This window comes from Suricata suricatta, chromosome 9 (genome assembly GCF_006229205.1).
Source record: "Suricata suricatta isolate VVHF042 chromosome 9, meerkat_22Aug2017_6uvM2_HiC, whole genome shotgun sequence".
In the NCBI taxonomy this organism is placed as follows: domain Eukaryota; kingdom Metazoa; phylum Chordata; class Mammalia; order Carnivora; family Herpestidae; genus Suricata; species Suricata suricatta.
The window spans coordinates 120,109,812-120,131,368 of NC_043708.1; the positions used below are offsets into that span (position 1 = coordinate 120,109,812).

The following is a 21,557-nucleotide window of genomic DNA, read 5'->3' on the forward strand; positions in this document are numbered from 1 at the left end:
TTTCTGGTGTCTTCATTTTCACATGATGTTTCCCCTGTGTGTCTGTCTCCAAATTTCCTCTTTTTATAAGGACATTGGTCAGGGGCACATGGGTAGCTTAGTCAATTAAGCGTCTGGCTTCAGCTCAGGTCATGCATGATCTCACGGTTCATGGGTTTGAGCCCTGCACCGGGCTCTGTGCTAAATATTTGTTCAGAGCCTGGAGGCTGCTTCAGATTCTGTGTCTCTTCCTCTCTCTGCCCCTCCTCTGCTTGTGCTCTGTCTCACTCTGTCTCTCAAAATTAAATAAATGTAGACAAATAAAAAATAAAAAATAAAAAGAACATCAGTCATATTGGATTAGGGCCCACCCTAATGACCTTATTATATTTATTTATTTTATACGATTTCGAATTTTTTAACATTTAATTATTTTTGAGAGACAGAGCATGAGCAGGGGAGGGGTAGAGAGAGAGGGAGACACAGAATCCGAAGCAGGCTCCAGGCTCCGAGCTGTGAGCACAGATCCTGATGCAGGGCTCAAACTCACAGACTGTGAGATCATGACCTGAGCCGAAGTCAGATGCCCAACCGACTGAGCCACCCAGGTGCCCCCAAACAAGGCCACATTCTGAGCCACTGGGTGTTAGGACATGAAGGTATAAATTTGGAGGGGGAGGGGACACAGTTCAGCCCATAATGGCTTATTTTACATCTGCACAGTGGATGATGCGTGTCTTTAGAAAGCATTCGTAGGATATAGCTGAACAGCCAGCACAAAGGACTCCAGTTTTCTCTCTGGTTTTGTGGCTGCTTTCTCTGGGGTGACTGAGTCCTTTGTCTCTGAGGATGGGTTTGGTAAAGGATGTGTTTAGAATGTCCTTCCTGGTACAAGGTTTTGGCAAATGCCTGCATTACGTGTTTTTCCTCATCATTCTCAAGCATATTGCTGAAAATTTTTGTGTTCTTTAATTGCCGTCTTATCCGGACCCTGATTTCCTTCTGAATACAAGTAAGAACAGGCACTGACCGGGGTAAGCCACCAGTGTTTCTGGGAGTCTTGGGGGAGAGAGGTCACTTCTTACAATTAGGGGTAACTAACACGAGCAGGAAGTGTCTGCGGGCCCACACGTGCACATGGGTACCACACTGCATGCATTATGGCATGAATGCTGATTTCAGGTGTAGATTACATTGTGGGATTCAGAACCAGCTCCTGGGGACTTGCCATTGGTGAAGGGCTGACGGCATTTTTAAATCGTATTTCAGGGTCAGATCATTCCCGAGCTGAGGATGCGGTGGGGCAGGTATCCTGGCGTACTGAAAGGCCCAGATGGAACTAATCAGTCCCCACGCACATCCCAGGACTCCTTCAAGGGATGCTGAGACCTATGTCCTTCCTATGCAGAAATGCCACCTGGCAGCTGTGGCTGTGGAGGGCTTGGTTCGTGCCTTTTTATGTGTTAATAGTCTAGAGAAGAACCATACTCAGAAAAGAAGGAAAGAAAGTAAATACAATTATCACCCCATCACTCAAAGGAAACCCTTGATGGTGTTTGAACATATTTCTTCACAGGTTATTCTATGTTTATTTGATTGTGAATAAATTATAACAGTGCATTTTATGTGATAAACTCTTTGTAAATATTTTAATCGCCGCATAATAGTCTTGTGGTCTTGTGGATGTGCTAACATTGGCTTAACTAAGAGCCTGTTATTGAAGGTTTGGTGTAGGCTCAACATTTTTTGCCCTTTTTTTTCCTGCCATTTTTCAAAGAGAAGCATATCCCTGTGTGAGCTGAGCGAGGTTGCAGCATCTTGTGTGACGGTGTCTGAACTCATCCTGGTTTGGGGGAAATTATTAACGTCTCTTCAGAGCTTGTGGTTGTCTGATCTTGTAGCAAGATGCTTCATCAATGACTTTCGCCTGGGTTGCTTGAACTGACTATACAGGTGTACCCTAGGGCTGTGTACACCCAGCTTGTACTAAATCATACTTGAAAGGAAAAAGAGGCTATTATCTTTACAACCTGTGAGATGGAACTGGGGAACAAGACTGTGGGCAGCAGCCATTTGGTTGAGTACACATCTCATTTTGTACGATAACATTTTTACCTGGTCTGTAGCGTGGCCACCGAGTCAGTCTTTTTCATGTTGGTCTGCTTACTAGTAGCATTTCTAAGAACGGACTAATGCTGTTTTCCCATGCACAAGAAAAATGGGGTTTCGAATAAGGACACTGGGGCTCTTTATTGTTGACAATAAGCCTTTATTTCCCACATCTCATTAGCATGTTTCAGGAGGAGAGTGGCGAGCACCGAGTCAGGGTCTGCATTTTCTACTGATTTATGTGCTTGCTGTTCTAGAATTAATTGAGTCTGGACACAGGGCCTCATTTGCATTTTCTTGGATGCATCGCAGGTAATCGTGTTTCTTCTGTACATTTGAATTGCTTTCCAGATGGTCTGTTGTGAAGGATTTATCTTTAATATGATTAATCAGAAGCAGAGGACTTCACTATGTTTGTTCACAGGCTCGCATGTAAAATCTCCCGGCTCCCTGCTGTAGGGGTGGTGAACTGTCTCCTGGCTAGAGTCCTCCTGGAGCTTTTCTGAGGACCTGGACCTTGGATTGGAGGAAAGTTTACAGGGTCCTGGGTAAAAGCCCTGAAAGGGGGTATAAGGCCTAGAGTGTATCCTCAGGGACATGAGGACATTATCGTATGAAAAGAAGGACACCATCCATATATCAATAGAGAATGGTTAGATTCTGTCTATTGGGCCAGGAAATACTATGTAGCCATTAAAATCATAATTGCAGAGGGTTCCCACTGCTTATATATTATATTAGGAGAGGAGAACATGCCAGTGTTTACAGCAAGACTTCAGCGATGCAAAAGAGATGTGTAGAAAGGAGAATGGAAAGAAATACACGACAAAATCAACAGTGGCTGTCTGTGGATGGGACAGCTCTGAGCGGGTGTCTCTTCTTGTCTATATTCCCTATTAGGTACACCACAGAACAAATCGTGATCCTTCTCTCTGGGAAGTATTGTGCCCTGAGAAGCAGTCACCTCCTGGGTACGAAAATCTGCCCGCGTTCATTTAACAAATGATGTGCTAAGATTAGTCACGTGTCCTGCCCTCTTCCCAAGGCAGGGCGTGATGCTCCTCAGAGCCTCCTACAGGGCAGCTGTCCCCTTGAAACTGTTGCACCCCCAGAAGGAGAATGCACTGAAATGACTACAGATCTTTCCATGAGATGTTGCTTGTGAGCTTACAGAGCCTTGGGGCCCAGGAAGGTGAGGTTTGGCGGCTGTGTGGGGCCTCCCTGCAGATAGGAAGGGTGCTGAACAAGCTGCTTGTCACTGAGGTGTTATAACGGGAATCCTTTGTCATTGAGCTGCAAGCCCTCCCGTGGAATGGCAGCGTGTAGTGCCTTGTGCTGTCAAACACAGCTTTGCTGGACTACATTGGATATTATAAGCTCAGAGCTCCTTTTTCAGGAACCACCTGGCTTCACTTTGCCCCACCTTTCCTTCTCCCTGCCCTTGGACCTCACCACACCTTTCTGGTCTGGAAAGTGTCTGCTGTTCTCTGAATAGCCTTTGTGGAACCAGGCTGCCCACCTTTGTCCTACTGGGAGGGAGTATAGGTGACCCAGGAGCTAGATCTTGAAAAGGATAGAAAATGCACAGAACATGATGGCCTGGGCAGCTAGGGAAGGGCCTTGTATTTTCTTGGCAAGGAGGTCAAATCCATTCTGTAGTTCGTGGAAAGCCCCCGGAGACCCCAAAGCATCATTCAGGGCAAGGTTCAGTGCAGCCCTAGAGCCCCTGAGAGCAGAACCACCTGCAGCTCTAGGCCTGGCTTTGGCTCATCTGCTCAGAATCTTAGGCCCATGAACCTGCAAACCCCCCCCGCCCCCGGTGGGCCTTCTACCCATCAAAGTGGGTGAACCACGGCATTGGGGAAGCAGCTCTTGGCTTTCCTCAACACCTCCCCCTTTCCTGCACTCCTACCTCGACGCACCCATATCCTATTGCTGAGATGCACATTGTGTCCCTGGCCGGGGTGACTGTCACCTGACAGCAGCATTTCCAGCTCCCTGTGTCAGCAGAGTTCCATTACTCATTGAAGACACACACCTTGTCAGGCATTCTCTCTCTTCACATTTCATTTAAAATTTTCCTCAATTCCCTGTATACAGTAGGTAAAAAGAAACGTTATGGAGTTGAGGCCTGCGTTGGTTATTTTCCTATTTAACCCACTTCAACCCCTGAAGGCAGGTGCTATCATTTCCAATTTACCACAAGGGTGGAAGGCCATCTCTCTGTTAAATATCTTGCCCAAGGCCTGACAGTAAATGGAGGTCTGAATGTAAACAAGGACCTCTGTCTTCATCTTTAATAGGAGGGTTCTTTCTCCTATACCAAAAGTGTCTGGGAAGGTTAAACGTAATTCTGCAAACCTTCAAAGATGCGGCTGCCATCCAGGATTCTGTTGTGGGTTCCTTTCCATTTGTATCCATGGAAAAGAGAACCAGATCAGAAGATCTGCACTGTCAAACTCTAGAAAAGCCAACAACCAGAATGGTATTTGATGGTGAAAACTTTTTAAAAAAACAGTATCATTCACAATATCCAGCCAGAGCTGTATGGAAACCTGAGGCAAAGAGAAAAATCAATAATACTGATCTTGTCTTTATGTAACATTTTGGTATTTTTTGCATTATTTTTTATTTTTAAAAGTGTTGCGTTAAAATAGTCTCTCTTTTTTTTGTGCCCTCTTAAATTTTGTTCATTTTTTGTAAGTTTATTTATTTGAGAGAGAGAGAGACATGGGTTAGGGAGACAGAAAGAGAGCCTGACCCAGGGCTTGAACTCACAAACTGTGAGATCATGACCTGAGCTGAAACCAAGAGTCAGACATTTAACTGACAGAGCCAGCCAGGGGTCCCTGCCCCGTTAAATTTTGTGACTGAGCTGAGTGCCGTACATGCTTCACCCTGGACCAGCCCTGGTAAGAAGTAAAGACATTTTCATTGCAATTAGGAATAAGTCAAGGATGCCTCTTAGCAGCTCCACCATTTAACTGTGTAGTAGCAGGCCAGGGCAGTACATCCAGACATGGTGATAAAATGCTGGAAATGAGAGGAACAAAATTACCAACTGAAAATTATTAGAATTAAAAAATGGACTTTTACAAGATCAGTATAGATGTTTTCTATGTACCAACAATAAACAGGTAAATATATAATGGCAGACACTACTGCTACCAGAAGATAATAATATCTAAGAATAAACTCACTATGAAGAGTCCTGTAATGCTGTTGAAAGACCTTTTAAGTCTTGAATAAATGGGGGCATCTGGATGGTTCAGTCGGTTAAGCGTCCAACTCTTGATCTTGGCTCAGGTCTTGATCTCAGGCCCCGAACTTCAGAGTAAGCAAAGTTCTTCATTACTCTCAGGTTTAGATCTTTCTGAGCTATTTTCACATATTTATTTTTTCAAATGAACCTAATAATCATTGAGTCACAGTTTCCCCAATATTCTGTTGACGTGTTGGCTGGCTTGGGTATATTATTTATGGGATCAAGGACTGTCCCACATTAATGTATACACTTATATGTGTATATGTGTTATATGTAGATGTGGGCATACATGCATTTGTATTTTACATACGGGTTTTATCCCTCAAATGACCTAGAATTTGGGGTTAAGATGGAATCTGAAGTTAGGAGGTATGTGTTCTTTATCAAGGATGTGGATCTCTGCAATGTGTATGACTTGGGGAGCTACAGAGATGCTATAGAGATCGAGTTACTCCCAAGGAATCGGAACTGTGTGTTCAGGGGCAGCTGACTGCCAGCCCCATTTGCCTTTGACCATCCTGAGTCTCAAGGTGTAGGAATCTGGCCGTCTCTTAGCCCCTGCATTCAGTGCATGCTTTAGGAACCATTTTGGGGGTTGCTACTAGAGATTGTGTCCACAAAAAGGTGGTTGCCAAGTTCCTTCTGTCAGTCCTACAATATATGCATGTCCCTGGTGGTTGGCTCTCCTCTGTGAATGTAAGAGATCTGTTGTAAAATGATAAATGGCTGTGAGGCAGGTCAGTGCCTTTGATACTTCCTCTCACCTGTATTTTAGTGAACACTGAGCATCTCCCTCCCTGCCTGGGAATAAATCTCTGGGGTCATCCTGTCAGTTTTGGGGTTTGTGGATGAGGTAACTTCTGAGGATATTCATGCCCTACAGCGTCCATCTCAGTGATAATATTCCTGGTGGGGTATCTTTCTAGACTGCGGGCTGCTCTGGAGAATGCTCTGTGAATCTTTCAGCATCTAGTGATGCTACCCAGAGACAGCCATTCATGAGCCTCTTGTAATAGGAAATTTTGTTGGAGTGAATTCACATGTCAGAGGCATGTGGGTCTATCAGTAATGATGCTCACACTCTGAGTATCTGGACAGATGAAATCATTATCTCCTCCATTCTTTGGGGAATATTCACAGTGCTGTGACTGTGGCCATCTGGTAAACTCAGTCTCATAGAAAAATGTGTTTTGGGTGCCACTATAAGCAAAATGCGGTGTGGGTACTCTAGGGAAAAACAGAATGCAAAGGGTCTTTAGTTTAGGACTTTTAGCGGGAGATGAGGTAGAAGAAAGGATGTCTAGCCAGGGAAACTCAGAGCCTGGGCAGGACTGGCATGAGAGCCTTTGTCTCTGCTCTCTAATCCTGCTGAGCCCAGACCCATTGCTTCCACTGCCTAAATACTAAGTCAAGCTCCTCTCTCATTCCCACTGCTTTACGCTCTCATTTCCTTAAAAAAATTTTTTTAATTGTGGTGAAATATACACAACATGAAATTTACCATTGTAACCATTTTCGTGTGTACAGGGTCTCATTTCTTCTCTGGACACCAGAAGAAGTTTTTAAAAATAAATGCATTAGGTTTCTCCTGTTAGACCTATGAGTGAAACCTAACAGGGGACCATGGGAAGGAGAAGGGGGAAAAAGAGTTAGGGAGAGGGAGGGAGGCAGATCATGAGAGACTCTTGAATGCCAAAAACAAACCGGCCTGAAGAGGGAGGGGGTAAGGGGAAGAAGGGTGATGGTCATGGAGGGGGCCCTTGTGGGGAAGAGCACTGGGTGTTATATGGAAACCAACTTGACAATAAACTATAAATAAAAAAATAAATGCATTACGATGCAAACAAAAACAAGGCATATGTAATGTAAAAGTACCATTTCAAGAATAAAGCAAACATCTGGGTCCTCACTCAGCTGAAGAGATAAAACATTAACCATCCGTTTGAATATCCCCTATGCCTTTTCCCTGTGCTGGCACCTCACATTCCCTAGAGCTGCAGGAGACCTCACCAGTCTCCCTCCCTCCCTGCAGCTGTCTGTCCTCCAGTACCTCTTCCTCACTGGGCTCAGAGAGATGAGACCAAAACAGGAATCCTGTATGTCACGCACCTGCTGAAACCACTCTGAGCTGTTTGTGGATAAAATGCAGAGTCCTGGGGGGTGGGGTAAGGATGTGCTTCATTTTTTTAAGTTTATTTATTTATTTTGAGAGAGAGACAGAGTGAGCAGGGGAGGGACAGAGAGCGAGGGAGAGAGAGAATCCCAAGCAAGCTCTGCACTGTCAGCATGAAGCCTGTTGCAGGGTTTGAACTCACGACCTGTGAGATCATGACTTGAACTGAAACCGAGAGTTGGTTGCTTAACAGACTGAGCCGCCCAGGCGCCGCCCCCATTTGGACTTACAGGATCTTCGCAGTGCCCCGAGATGCCATGACCCACATCCTGCAAGCTCTCATCCAGCCGCACCCTCTACCCTCTCTCCATGGCCAGGCAGCGCGTCCCGCGCCCCCCACCGGCATCCCCCCTCCCCTGAGGCCTGGCTCCCCTTCAGCCTCTCTGTATGGTGCTCAGCCTAGACAGTTCCTGGCAAGTCTGGTCACGAGGGGAATGCTGCTTGGTTTGGAGCGAGGAGGAAGGAGAGGCTTCTATGTGCTGGGGAGGGCCAGACAGCTGGTCAGGGAGGGAACCGGAGGCCTTTGGGGAGTAGTGAATTTAGACTTGGAAGGTAGTGTTACGTCCTCATCAGACCTCCTCATGTCTTCTGAATGAAAACTTCTCTTTTGCTTTTTGAGAGAAAATAATTTGATCTGATGACTCCTTGTCTTGTCACCTTGGGTACCCAAACTGGGTGAGCATTTTTAAGAAGTCATGAATGAGCCAATGATGTTCTGGGAAGGAGGGAGTCATCCTGGCAAATGGCAAGGGCCTCACCTCGCCTCTGCCTTCTTCCCCCCAGCCCTGCGTGTCCCCCGCTTCTCTGTGGCATGGGCGTGTGTTGCTCTCCATAAGCGAGTCAGCTGCAGTGGGGACATCACATTATTTGGACAGATGTGCATTAACACTGCCCTGAGACAACATGGTGGTGAGACACTCCTGTGGGTCCCGCTGCTGGCAGCCTGGTGGGAGTCTTGGGTCGGCCATGCTTTATGGGGTTCTGATTGTCCTCTCCAACGTTCCTCCCCACAGTGGCTGCCTGCAGGTGACGATGGCCGCGTGAGCGTTCGCCATGGCCAGCCGGAAGCGTCAGAGCACGGCGAGCAGCATGCTGGACCACCGGGTGAGGCCGGGCCCCATCTCCCACGGCCAGGAGCCTGAGAGTGAGGACGCAGAGCTGCCCCTGGCAGAGTATGTGCCCAAGGGGCTGGAGCTGGCCACCCTGCAGCCTGAGAGCCCCACACCTCCGGACCAGGGGTGCCACGACCATAGCCCTGATGGGGACTCCAGCTCCGACTACGTGAACAACACCTCTGAGGAGGAAGACTATGATGAGGGCCTCCCCGAGGAGGAGGAGGGCATCACCTACTACATCCGCTACTGCCCAGAGGATGACAGCTACCTGGAGGGCATGGACTGCAACGGGGAGGGGTACCTGGCCCATGGCACACGCCATCTGGAGACGGACGAGTGCCAGGAGGCCGTGGAGGAGTGGACGGACTCGGCAGGCCCGCATCCGCACGGCCACGGGGATGAAGGCAGCCCGGACTACCGGGATGGCCACCTCCCCATCCCGGAGGACGAGGCTTCTGTCCTGGAGGCCCAGGACCAGGAAGAGGGTGTCCACTACTGTCCCAGCGAAGAGGGCTACCAGGACTACTACCCCACGGAGACCAACGGGAATGCGGGCAGTGCCTCCCCCTATCGCCCGAGGCGTGGGGACGGGGACCTGGAGGACCAAGAGGAGGACATCGACCAGATTGTGGCTGAGATCAAGATGAGCCTGAGCATGACCAGCATCACGAGCGCTGGTGAGGCCAGCCCTGAACACGTGCTGGTACGGGGACCCGAGCCGGGGCCCGGGGACTCCACAGAGGCCTGCCCACCCGGTGAGGCCAGCCACGGCCCTAGCAGACATGAGGGAAGGCCCAAGTCGCTGAACCTCCCTCCTGAGGCCAAGCACTCCGGAGACCCCCAGAGAGGCTTCAAGACCAAGTCGAGGACTCCAGAGGAGAGGCCAAAGTGGCCCCAAGAGCAGGTAGGACTCTGGCTGTCCCCAGAGAGAAGGGGGTGGAGGGACCCAGAGGGCAAAGGATGCTCTGTTGTCACCCATGCCAAAGCCCAGAGTTCAAGTGCATGTTTAATTCTGCATTCATTCACTTATGTAGCAGGTGTGGGGACATTCTAGTGCCTTCCAGGAGACACCTCCCACCTACATCCAGTTTGCGCTGGATCTATTTGTGGTTAGGGTGGCCCTGTGTGACTACCATCCCCCTGCCAGGTTTTTTTCTCAGGCTTATGGGACATTGACAAGGCTGTGGGGTTGCTGGGGGCGCATACTGTGGCAGCCAGTGGTTGGCTGCCCCAGTGACCAGGGGCAGTGACCTGAGTGCATTTCACAGGGGCCACTGTTTCCCACTGACACTTTTCTGAAAGCTCAGGGGCTTGGCATTATGGGCCATTAGCTGTAAATAACTACTTTGAAAAAAATTATTTGAAGGTTTGACAAAGTCTTAGAGAGGAAAGGCATATTAATGAGACCAATGGATTTAAGAATAACTTTATTTTCTTTTAACTATATCAAAGTGAGCATATATTCTGTTAGCTACAGTTGAAAAGCTGCTTTTCAAAAAAAACCAAAACACCCCTCTGTGAAAATATAAAGAAGATGTGACTATTACACTCATGTAAAGGAGCTTCTGTTTGCCCAATTCTTTGGCCAAATGACAATGAAATGCTTTTATATCTTTTAAAGTCTTAATTAGTATTTCCCCCCCCTCCCCGGAAGAGTCCATGAGTTAATATACTAAGGGTGTGTGTTTGGGATAGAAGTCAGATGACTTGCTGGGTTTCTGGCCTTTGCTGTTGATGCCTTTTGTTCTTTTTAAGGATTATTGAATGTAAGTGGACTTCACTTTCAGGGTGTTCTCGTCATTCATGGCAGTTGTGCCTGCACCGAGGGCTCTGGGAGGTAGAGACACCGCTGTTGCATGAGTGGATGTGGGGAGCTTCCCCCAAGGGCAGGTGGCTCGGGGCCCAGGGTCTGGGCTTTGGGCCAAAGCACTGCCGGCCTTCTTCACTTCAGCGGAGTTGGACTCATTGCCAAGCCATGGCTATGGCGCCACAGGCACTGATGTGGGCTGCACAGAGCAGGTGGCATACTGTGCCTAGTAACAAATGACTTCCCTGGCAAAGTTCCTGTCAAGAGAACATTATCTTTAGAGTATGACAGGGAGTGAGCAAGACCTGATGTTTTGCTGTTTTTGTGCTGTACCAGATGCTAATTTGAGCAAAAATGCAGGCTTTGGGTTGGAGAACCTGAGGGATGGATGAATAGGATGGAATGGATGGGTGGTGGGGTGGTTTCAAAGGGCAGGTGGGGGACATCCTGAGCCATTGCTGAAGACCCAGGAGGAGCTCTACTCCTCGGAGGGATGACGTTGAGTGGGTGAGCAGGTAACTTCTCTCCCGAAATAGTCTCCTCGAAGCACATGCTCTTGGAGAAGCTCCTTTAAGCTGGTTATGTATTGCATAGCTTTTTTGGTTTACTCATTCATTCACAAATTAATTCCATCGAAGAGAGCACCTTGGTGATGCCGAGCTCAGTGCTAACATGGGGCCTGAAGATTCCTTTGGAGGGCTCTGCTGTGCCTGAGTGAACGTGACCTGGGTCTTCCCATCCTGTAGACCCTGGTGACCCGTTCTCCAGATGAGGACCCTTTTGAAATTTGACCAGAAAGAGCCACTGTGATAGGATCATCTGGAAAGCAAGATTGTGTGACGAGGGAGGTCCAGTGGGAAATGTGGTGACTCCTTGCTTCAGGTCACAGCCTGCCTTCCTAAAAGGAATCCCTTATTCCCCTCGGGACAGCCGGATTGTGTGGTAGGAGCCGACAAAAGAGCAGCCTCACCTAAGTGGACAAGGTGCCTGAGTCCCACGCTGGCCTTTCCCCGGGCCTTCTACAGTTAGTGTGGCATCGCCTGGGATTGAGGCTATAGTAAAACAAAACAAAGCAAAACAAAATAGCTAATGGACAAAGGGCAATGTTGGCCACCCAGTCTCCTTTCTGAAGTGGGTTTCATGGCCCCTCTGCAGGGCCCCACCGCGGGGCTGCTGAATCCACATGTGACAGGAGGCCACGTTCAAGGTCGAGAGGCGATACCGTGGAAGGCTTCTGCTGGAGGAAGAATTGCATAGCATCCCTGACCTCTCTAATCCTCATTTTAAAGCTTGAGAAGTTATGTCACAGACACTTGGAAGAGTATTGCGTAGCATTTTATTTCATCCTTGTGTGGACAATAGTATCACAATGGAATTAGAAGATGGAGGAAGTCTCTTCTGTGGATCCCACCATCCTAACAGATGGTTTTTCCATGTTCCTTTCCAGCCCTAGCATTGAACATGAATAACGTGCGTGGCTGTCTTTGCCGTCCACATGTAATTTTGCCATCCACCTTTTAAAATCTGACATGTTACAAATGTTTCTTTGTGTTGCCTTATAATTTTCATGATCATTTTTACTGACCTTTGAATGTTCCATTCAGGCCACGTGCCATCTAATTCATCCATCTGCACGTACCTGCCACTGAGCATTCAGGTTGCCGATGGCATTGTCTCTTACACGTCAGACAGGCAAAGGTATCTGTACAAGTTTTCTCTCAGTTTATTGCCTGAGAATAAGTTCCCATTGTGGGTATGAACATCAGCCATCTCCCATGTTTTTCTTGCTACTTCTCTTTTTCTTTTTTTAATGTTTATTTTTGAGAGAGAGAGAGAGAGAGAGAGCGAGCGAGCAGGGGAGGAGCAGAGAGACAGGGAGACACACAATCTGAAGCAGGCTCCAGGCTCTGAGCTGTCAGCACAGAGCCCGAAGCTGGAGCCTGAAACCAGGCTCGAACCTATGAACTGTTAGATCATGATCTGAGCTGAAGACAGATGCTTAATGGACTGAGCCATCCAGGGATCCTTTGCTACTGTTTTTCTATGAATTTTTGATTCATGGAGAGAATTTTGATTCTCTTTATCTTGTGGAGTCTGAGTGCTTTTCTACGTCTTAGGAGAATTTTATGTGCTCTAGATGTTGCTTGTTGCTGCACATGTTTCCTTTGGTGTGTTTTCTTTTGAAAAGGCTCCGGTTTGCATGTGGACCTCTCTCCTGTGTAACACTGTGAGACCCAGAGGTCTGCATTGGGGTTGGGGAGGAAGGCAGGATGTGAGAGAAACCAAAGAATATAGACTCAGATTGCAGGAGGACACAGTATGACTGAGGACAGAGATGTGTGCATGCATGAGGGTTTCTAGAGAAGAAAGCTATTTCAAAGCAATCCGTGTTTATTGAGGAAACTTTGGAAAGTACAAGCAAAAAACCATTTTGTCACATGGCATGGCCAAATTCTGTCGTTGAGAGTTTTCAAGTCAAAGAAGCAAACCAGCATTCCGTTAGATATGCAAATAAATCATGGCTAAATCTTATTCTTTTTTTAAAAGTATATTTATTTTGAGAGAGAGACAGACAGACAGACAGACAAGAGAGGCAGAGAGCATTCCAAACAAGGGTCTGCCCTGCCAGCTCAGAGCCTGAGATCATGACCTGAGCTGAAATCAAAAGTCAGTTCCTTAACCCACTGAGCCACCCAGGCACTCCTGACTGATCCTTACTGTTCATGGATCGTGAACTGGCCTACTCGCTAACATTTATGTGTAAGCTTAAAATCAGTACTCGTGGCCCTTTTGCAAGATTTGTGGACATGCACAGAGAGGCAGACACGTGAGTCATTGTGCATGATCCCAGCTGAGTTTGAACAAGGGGACACTGCCTTCTTGTTTCAGCTCTCATACTGCAAACCGGTGTCCTTTTCACGGGCCTTTTAGTGCCATGTTTTCTGCATTTTTGTGCTTTCTGTTTGGTGACTAAATGACCCCCATGTGCAGTGCTGGAGCACGGTCTGATGTTTCGAAGCGTGGGAAGTCTACGGTGTGCCTTATGGAGAAAAATACGTTGTGTTAGATATTTCTTGTAGGTGTGACTTAGAGAGCTATTGGCCAGGAGTCAGCAATATGGCACAGCCAGAAAGGGGAAGAGGAAATTCACCAATCTGTACATGAGGTTGCTCTGGAAAGTGCTAAAATAACATGTATAATGTGTGAAGAAGCACTGGAAAAGGGCCACTTTGTGGCTTCATGAGATGACCATTAATAAAAGGAGCACGGTGAAGGCACTGTGATGAGGCTGGGAGCCAGTGAAATTTGCGCTCTTATCCAGGGTCAGGAAGATGTTAGACTCTTCTTAGCTAGTTTTAGTATAAGGAAATACTGGGTGTAATCATCTGTGAGGAATACACATTAAATGTGTCTTTAGGGAACACACATAAGACAAAAACAAATAAGAAACAGACGTAAAACAAGGTTATGTATTGAGTAGTTGATAAAAATGGTGACCAGAAGCTTCGCAGTAACCTCATCCTGTATTTCTCCTATGAGGTGGGTCAGTATTCATACATGCAGAGTTCACAGCAGGTTTAGAGAATGTAACTGCGCTGAACAAGGAGAAATGACTGTATCTGATTGGCAGATGAGCTTGAGAAACTTTACTGTAAAGGTTTCCCATCTCAGAGATTCACTCCTTGGTTATACATGTGCTGTGTGAAATCCTAGACTCACTGCAACAAAGACCCCTGGCCCTGCTTAGCCAGTGTTTCCTCCAAAATCTTGATTATCAGCCCATTTTCTCTGCAGGCAGGGCCTATCAGGGAGATAACTGACCACAGTTGTGTGTCCTAGGGGGACAGAAAGCCAGATCACACAACTTCCTGAGATCTCTCCCTTCATGGCTCAGTCCCAGGATGATTCACCATCAACCCACAATGTTGATTGTGGAAAAGTGGTCACCTCTGTCTCCGCTGGGATCCTTAGCTTCTGAGGAGTTAATGTTTCTTGTTTTCCCATTTGTGGGGAGTCCCTGGGTGCTGGTGGTGGTGAGCCTGGTGTTGGTGGTCATGGCCAGCACTGTGCGAAGGACTTCTGATCTAAGTGAATCCTAGAACAATTGGAAGAGATAGGGACCTGGGTTGTTCTTGTTTTACAAATTAGGCAGTTAAGACCTATGTTGGATAACTACCACACCCCTGTTCACACAACTCAGGGGTAGGCACCAAAATTCAGGCCTCTGACCACTGCACTGTATGCTTCTTTTTTTTTTTAATTTTTAAAAACTTTATTTATTTTGAGAGAGAGTGTGAGAGAGTGCGCACATGAGCAGGGTAGGAGCAGAGAGGGAGGGGAGAGAGAGAGAACCCAAACAGGCTCTGTGCTGTCAGTACAGAGCCTGACGTGGGACTCAAACTCATGAACCATGAGATCATGACCTGAGCCGAAATCAAGAGTTGGACAGTTAACCGACTGAGCCACCTAGGTGCCCTTGCACTGTGCCATTCTAGAAGGGCCTCCAGAAGAGGTAAAGCTGACTACTGTGGCAGGATGTGTTTGAATCTGCCCACTGGTGAGTGAGTCTGTGTAGGTGAATTGGGTAGTATTGCTCCCAATGAGTGGCCGTCTCTTCTATTTTAACCTTATTTACTTGTTTTTATGAGTAAATGCTCTGTTGTTCGTGGTCCATGTGTTATGACACTGGTGAGATGACCTGTGGACAAAAGACCTCCAGTCTGTAAAATTGTCCCAACATCTCGACTTCATGAGGGCTCAGGTCCTAGATCCTAGTGGGCAAGTAGATATCATTCGTGCACCATTTTCCTTACTTTAATGGAGCTTTGTCGACATGTTTTGGTTTTTACGTATGGCAACTGAAGACTACGTGAGTTGTATCCAGCCTAGTTTGTATTGAATATCCAGATCGAATTGCCAATTTCTGCACCTACCTCTGCGGTGTGTGTAGAGGGAGGACCTCAGTGGGACTCTCGTCTCACAGCTCAGAGGTGAACTTTGGGGACTTGGCAGGTCATCGATAACACCTCCTAGGAGCAGGGGCTCCCCTGGGGGGCTACTTCTCCATGCTCCTGTAAGAACATGTTTGTTTAGAACCAAAGATCGTTTGTTTAGCATAGATCTGCTGAGTGGCCTGGGATAGCAGGTTCTTGTAGTCTCTGTGCATCTCAGTTTAACAAGGACTGGGTTTGGTTTGAAGTGACTCTTTCAGAATCCCTCTCTTTTTCATGTGTTAGTCTGTGACATCTGTCTTGAGAAAAAGTATTCTGAAAATATCTGCTCTGTGCCTGAAATTCTCACTTAATAGATTTATTCTCTTCCTTTGGGTCTCTAGAGATTTCTCGAGTGGCCAGACATACCTTGTCCTGTTCCATGCACTCCGTGGGCTGGGTGCACATCAGCACTTCAACGGCCATCTAGTTCAAGGTCTTTGATTTATGCAGCAACTGTACAGAATAGTGCTGCATGCTGGGATGGCACACCAAATGAATTCTTTGATTATTGGTGGTTTTCATGCTTCTGGTTATCATTGGTCCAGCCAGTGCTTTCTAAAAAGGGCCCTCTGACAATAGAAAAGAAGGAAAATCAATACATCGTAGTCAAGTTAATACAACAGCTAAAATGGAGACGTGATACGGGGCCCTGAGACCACATCAGATGAAAAGTGATTATCATTGCTGCTTGTGGAGGTTGCTTTGCTGTGATTTGGCCTTCAATTGAGGCTTGCTTTGCAAGGGACCTTTCGAGACTGTGGTAGGAATGCTGGCACCAGATAGGGAGGGACGATGCTAAGTGCATGGGTGACCTCGCCTGCCCAGGGGTGGGGTGAGCGGTGGTGGCACTGTTGAGGGCCTCCTGTGGGCTGGCACCTCTTCTATGTGCCCTGTTCAGTGGCAAAGGAAGTAAGTATGGGCACCTGCTCTAAGTAAAGGGTACCATGCCCCAAGAGCCCCTGAGGGGCTGAGAGAGGAGTCCCCGGGATTGTTGGCGCCCAGGTAACCTCCACCAGCATGCCGTGAGGCAGCAGGTATGCTAGAGGATCTGGTACTCGCACTGTGCCCAGGAAGGAGCAGTCTATCCAAACCTGGCCATAGGTAGGGCAGGGCTGGAGAAAGCCTGTGGGCAGGTGCTGAGGACAGGAGTTTCTGTGCTGAGACACAAGAACATGGCCCAGTCAGGGGACTGTACCTCTGTAGAGGGCAGGTGGCCTCTTTCCTCCCACAGCCCTGCCCTGATCCTGCAGGTGCCCCCGTTCTCCTGACCCCTGTGGCATCGGGTCCCGCCTTTCTTGTGCACATGGGGAGGTAGCACAGGAGGGTTCTCAGGGGTCCTGTGCCCCTCCCCAGGCTCCTCTGCTCCCAGTGCTGTGATCAGTAGCTCTAGCACCTGCTACAACTAATTCCAGGGGCCACCCTGAGAAACAAAATCCAGGCTTGTCAGCCCCTCACTTGATCTATTCAAGCTTCCAGACTTGATTTCTCTGGGCCTATTTGTTGAGTCAGCACTATGGCCTTATTTGATTTTTATGAAGCCTCTTGAAGACCTATGACCAGAGGTGGCTGTTGTTGTCACAGAATAGCTTATTTAGCAGTAATCTGGGATTGCTTCGGTGCTTATAAAATCTGGTTAAAGCCAGGGTCTCTAAAACACTGTTTTATTGTCCAAAAAAATCATGGAGAGCCCTTCCACTAGCAATCATCTAGAAGAAACTTCCCCACACTTAGTCCTTGAGAGAGAGCAAGGTGCAATGGTTAAGAGCAAATGCCAGAGCTAGGAAGCCTGTCACCCATTCTGCTACCCCAGCTCCCAGTTCTGGAACATTCTGGACATATTATCTGCACCAAAAACTGTCCTATCTCCTGGTGTGGCCGGGAGCAAAGTTGATATGGATCAGAGTCTGCAGGGCATGTAAGGGGTGTGGAGCCCTCACCCTGATGGTGACAGTGACGGCTTCAGATTCATAGGACCCTCTCTCAGGATGTGGGGGAGGCAGTTGGTGAGGCTCTGCCAACAGTTTAGGGCTGAGGACACCAATGAGCAAGCTGTCATCACTGCCTTCTGGAGTGCCATCAAGGGAGGGACGAGGCCGCCACTATAAGGCAGGATGGGAGGAGGACCAGGACCGGCCAGGGACACACTGGAGACCGAGAGTGTGTGTGTGAAGCCTGGAGGTGGGGGCTGCTCCCACATGTCCTCAGGTTCTTCCTTCTCTTCAGGCCTTCCTCGGGTGGGCTCTCGCCCCTGCAGGGACTTCCTGAAGGGGCAGTTCTCACATGCCCTCCTGGGGACATCGTAGTCCCTTTCTGCACTGGGGTTTCTAATTTTTGGGAACAGGATGATCCGTACGCATTTCCAAGGGCTTCCCTGATATTCTCACACTCTGTTCCCAATAAGAAATTAACCAAGAACCCCACCCACTCTCTGAGCAGATGAGCCGGGCTCTGGCACACTGATCTCTCACTAATTCCAAATCACCATTCGAGGCTCTCTCCTTAGCCTGGAGTTTCTGCACATCACTCCCACTCTCCTTCAAAGCCGACTGGCCCCAGCCAGGCTGCTCAGATTCCCAGGGCTGCTGGCAGCGGAGTTTCTTCCCGCATAGCCCACACATATTGGCACCTGCGATGCGCCGGGTACCAGAGGTGCAAAGATTAAAAACGGCATAAGCCTGCATTGTGAACCTCTTTCTAGAGGGAGATAGACCACAGACATTTCCCAGTCCAGATGGGGCTGGGTGCTCAGGAGAAGGGCTGGTGGCAGCAGGGCTGATAAGTGGAGAGGTTCTGGGACTTTGAGAGTGGCTTTGGGAAGTGAGCCCACCAGGTGAAGCTGAATGTGGAGGTGCGTGTGGGCTGGGTGCCCAGGAGAGCAGCTTGGGCTCCGTGTAAGGTTGGAGGGATGTTGTTCTTTAGAGAGGTTTTCCATTCACCCTCTTCGGTCAGCCTCCCTCTTCACTGGCCCAGACCATTTGCAGGTGGCCTCTGACGCTGCCTCTGAGATCTGTTTGCCCACTCTGATTTCCGATGCAGCCCCCTCCCGACCCCAACACTTCCCACCCAGCCTTTGGGTCTCTTGCTTCCCCTCACATCAGCTCTTGGTGGCAGCTGGGAGACATCTGTTCCTAACTATCACTCCCATTGCTTCTGGATCTGCTGGCTTTGACCAGCACTGTGACTCAGACTCACCTGTCCAGGTGTCTCCTTCTGACAGGCTCAGACCTGGACCATGCCACACCCACGCCAGGTATCTCGGGGGCTTCTGGGTCCTTTTGACCACTGCTGCAGCTGCTTCCCTTTTTTCTAGCCATGAGAATAGAAACTCTTCCTCACTGTGATCTCTCCCCTGCTTTGTTTGTTCGTTCACTCATTCATTCGGGCCCAAGTATATAAAAATAGCACATTAGTCGCTTTGAGAAATATGAATGTTAATCTTCAAAAGAGAAGGGATAATCTAGCCAACCACCAGTCCTCAAAACCTGCTCCAGAAACAAGGCCAATGGCAGGTCAGGGCTCAGTTTGCTGCATCAAATTTACAAACTATGGGAGGTGTTAGGAAGTGAAATTGTGTCCAAGATTTTTCTTACCTAATATCTCATTAATATTTAATCTCCAATCTTCTTTTAAATGCCAAGAAGAATGAAACATGATGAATTAGCCCAAAGAATTCCAAGTAGTCTAAAATATGGGCAGTTTGGCCCATGACAGAAATCATGGCATGGTCCTTTTCTCTGTACTGTGGGAGGATTGTTTTCTGTGCCGCAGTCACAGTGACAAAGTACAAAGGAAAAGACCTTGACAGACAGTGGAGTATCGTTCAGCCGGTAAAAGGCAGGAGGTCCTGACACCTGCTTCAACATGGATGTACCCTGAGGACACTACAGTGAGTGAAGTAAGCCAGTCCCAGAAAGACAAATCCTGTATTACTCCACTTCTGTGAGACTCCTAGAGTAATCCCATTCATAGAGACAGAAGCAGAGTGGGGGCTGCAGGGACTGGGAGAAGGGCGAATGGGAGGTTAGTATTAATCGGGGACAGAGTATTTTGTTGGGGAAGATGAGACGTTCTCTGGGGGGATGATGGTAATGGTTGCCCAACTATGTGGATGCATTTCCTGCCACTGAATTGCCTACTGAAAAATGGTCAAAATGATAAACTTATATGATGTATATTTACCACAGTGAAAAAAGAAAGAGAGGGAGGGAGGAAGAAAAGAAATAAAAGATTCTTGGCTCATTCACTCACCTGAGCCAACTTGAATCATCTAAAACCAAGTTGCGGGGCGCCTGGGGGGCTCAGTTGGCTAAGCGTCCGGCTTCGGCTCAGGTCATGATCTCACGGTTCATGGGTTCGAGCCCCATGTCTTGCTCTGTGCTGACTGCTAGCTCAGAGCCTGGAGCCTGCTTCACATTCTGTATCTCCTTTTCTCTCTCTGACCCTCCCCTGCTCATGCTGTCTCTCTCTGTCTCTCAAAAAAAAAAAAACAAAAACAAAAACAGTAAAACCAAGTTGAGCCAACCTGAACCTGTGTAAGTATCAGATGAACACAGACACACACATTTTGGCCAGTCACCACCAGTTTGGTGTTGTCACAGTAGAGGTGAGCTGACCACACTCATTTGAGCCTGTGGACACTGGTGCATGTGGTCACAAGGCCGTGGGTCTGCACGTCTTTAAGTAAAATAGTTGAAGTCCTACATTGTTGATATCATTCAAATAAAAATGTATCATCAAATATATCATTAAAACAACAGCCAATTCTACTCTCTCGCCTTATTCTCAGTGTTACAAAAACCAAATACTCTACATCATATGATCATACAAGTTGAACAGGTGGATTTAATAGAAGCTAACTGGGTCACTGATACCTTATAATAATAATACATTATCCAGTTAAACTTATTTTTCAAATTATGAATCAAAGCACTTTGTTTTAGTGTTTGCCCCCTTAGGCAGTTCCACTGAGCTGTTCATTACTTCGGACTAACAGCATAGACTGAAACGGCACAGTCCCGTGTTAGAACAGAAAGTGGGTCGTAGCAGTGCCATGCTGGGAATGGTGGCCTGTGTAGATGAGTAGAAGTCAAATCTAGAAACTGACCCTGGAAAGCAGCAGATGTTGGTGAAAATGTGGAGAAAGGGGAGCCCTCTTACACTGTTGGTGGGCATGTAGACTGGGGCAGGCACTCTGGAAAACAGTGTGGAGGTTCCTCAAAAAGTTAAAAATAGAACCACCTCATGATTCCAGTAATTGCACTACTAGGTATTTACCCAAAGGATACAAAAATACTGATTCAGAGGAGTATGGGTACCTTGCTGTTTATAGCAGCATTATCAACAATAGCCAAACTATGGAGAGCCCTAATGTCCATTGACTGATGAATGGATAAAGGATATATATATATATATATATATATACATACACACAATGGAATATTACTCAGCCATCAAAAAGAATGAAATCTTGGGGTGCCTGGGTGTCTCAGTCGGTTAAGTTTCTGACTTTGGCTTAGGTCACGATCTCATAGTCTGTGAGTTCGAGCCCTGCATTGACAGCTCAGAGCCTGGAGCCTGCTTTGGATTCTGTGTCTCCATTCTCTGTCTCTGCCCCTCCCCCCACTCATGCTCTGTCTCTCTCTCTCAAAAATAAATAAGCATTAAAAATTTTAAAAAGTATGAAATCTTGCCATTTGCAACAATGTGGATGGAGCTAGAGTGTATTATGCTAAGCTAAGCAAAGTAAGTCAGTCAGAGGAAAAAGCAAATACTATATAATTTCAGTCATATGTGGAATTTAAGAAACAATATAAGCATAGAGGAAGAGGAGAAAAAGAAGAAAGATAAGGAAGCAAACTGTAAGCAACTCTTAACAATAGAGAACAAACTGAGGGTTGCTCGAGGGAGGTGGGCCAGATGGGTGATGGGCATTAAGGAAGGCATTTGCTGTGATGAGCACTGGGTGTTGTGTGTAAGTGCTGACTCGCTAAATTCTACTCCTGACGCCAATTTTACCATGTATGTTAACTAACTAAACTTTAAACAAAAACTTTATAAAGTAAAAAAAATAAATAAAATTTTTAAATTAAAAAAATAAAACGTATCTCTTAAAAAA

The 21,557-nt window shown here is 47.3% G+C and overlaps 1 protein-coding gene across 3 annotated transcripts in view; it reads left to right on the plus strand.

Annotated features, from left to right (window-relative positions):
* The window catches only part of APBA2 (amyloid beta precursor protein binding family A member 2), a 241,508-nt gene that overhangs the window by 166,412 nt on the left and 53,539 nt on the right, over positions 1–21,557 (plus strand). For all 3 annotated transcript variants that reach the window (XM_029951927.1, XM_029951928.1, XM_029951929.1), the window contains exon 4: positions 8,540–9,545. In XM_029951927.1, coding sequence (XP_029807787.1) covers positions 8,580–9,545 — 966 coding nt within the window. In that variant the 5' untranslated portion in view covers positions 8,540–8,579. The remainder of the gene's footprint in view (positions 1–8,539; positions 9,546–21,557) is intronic.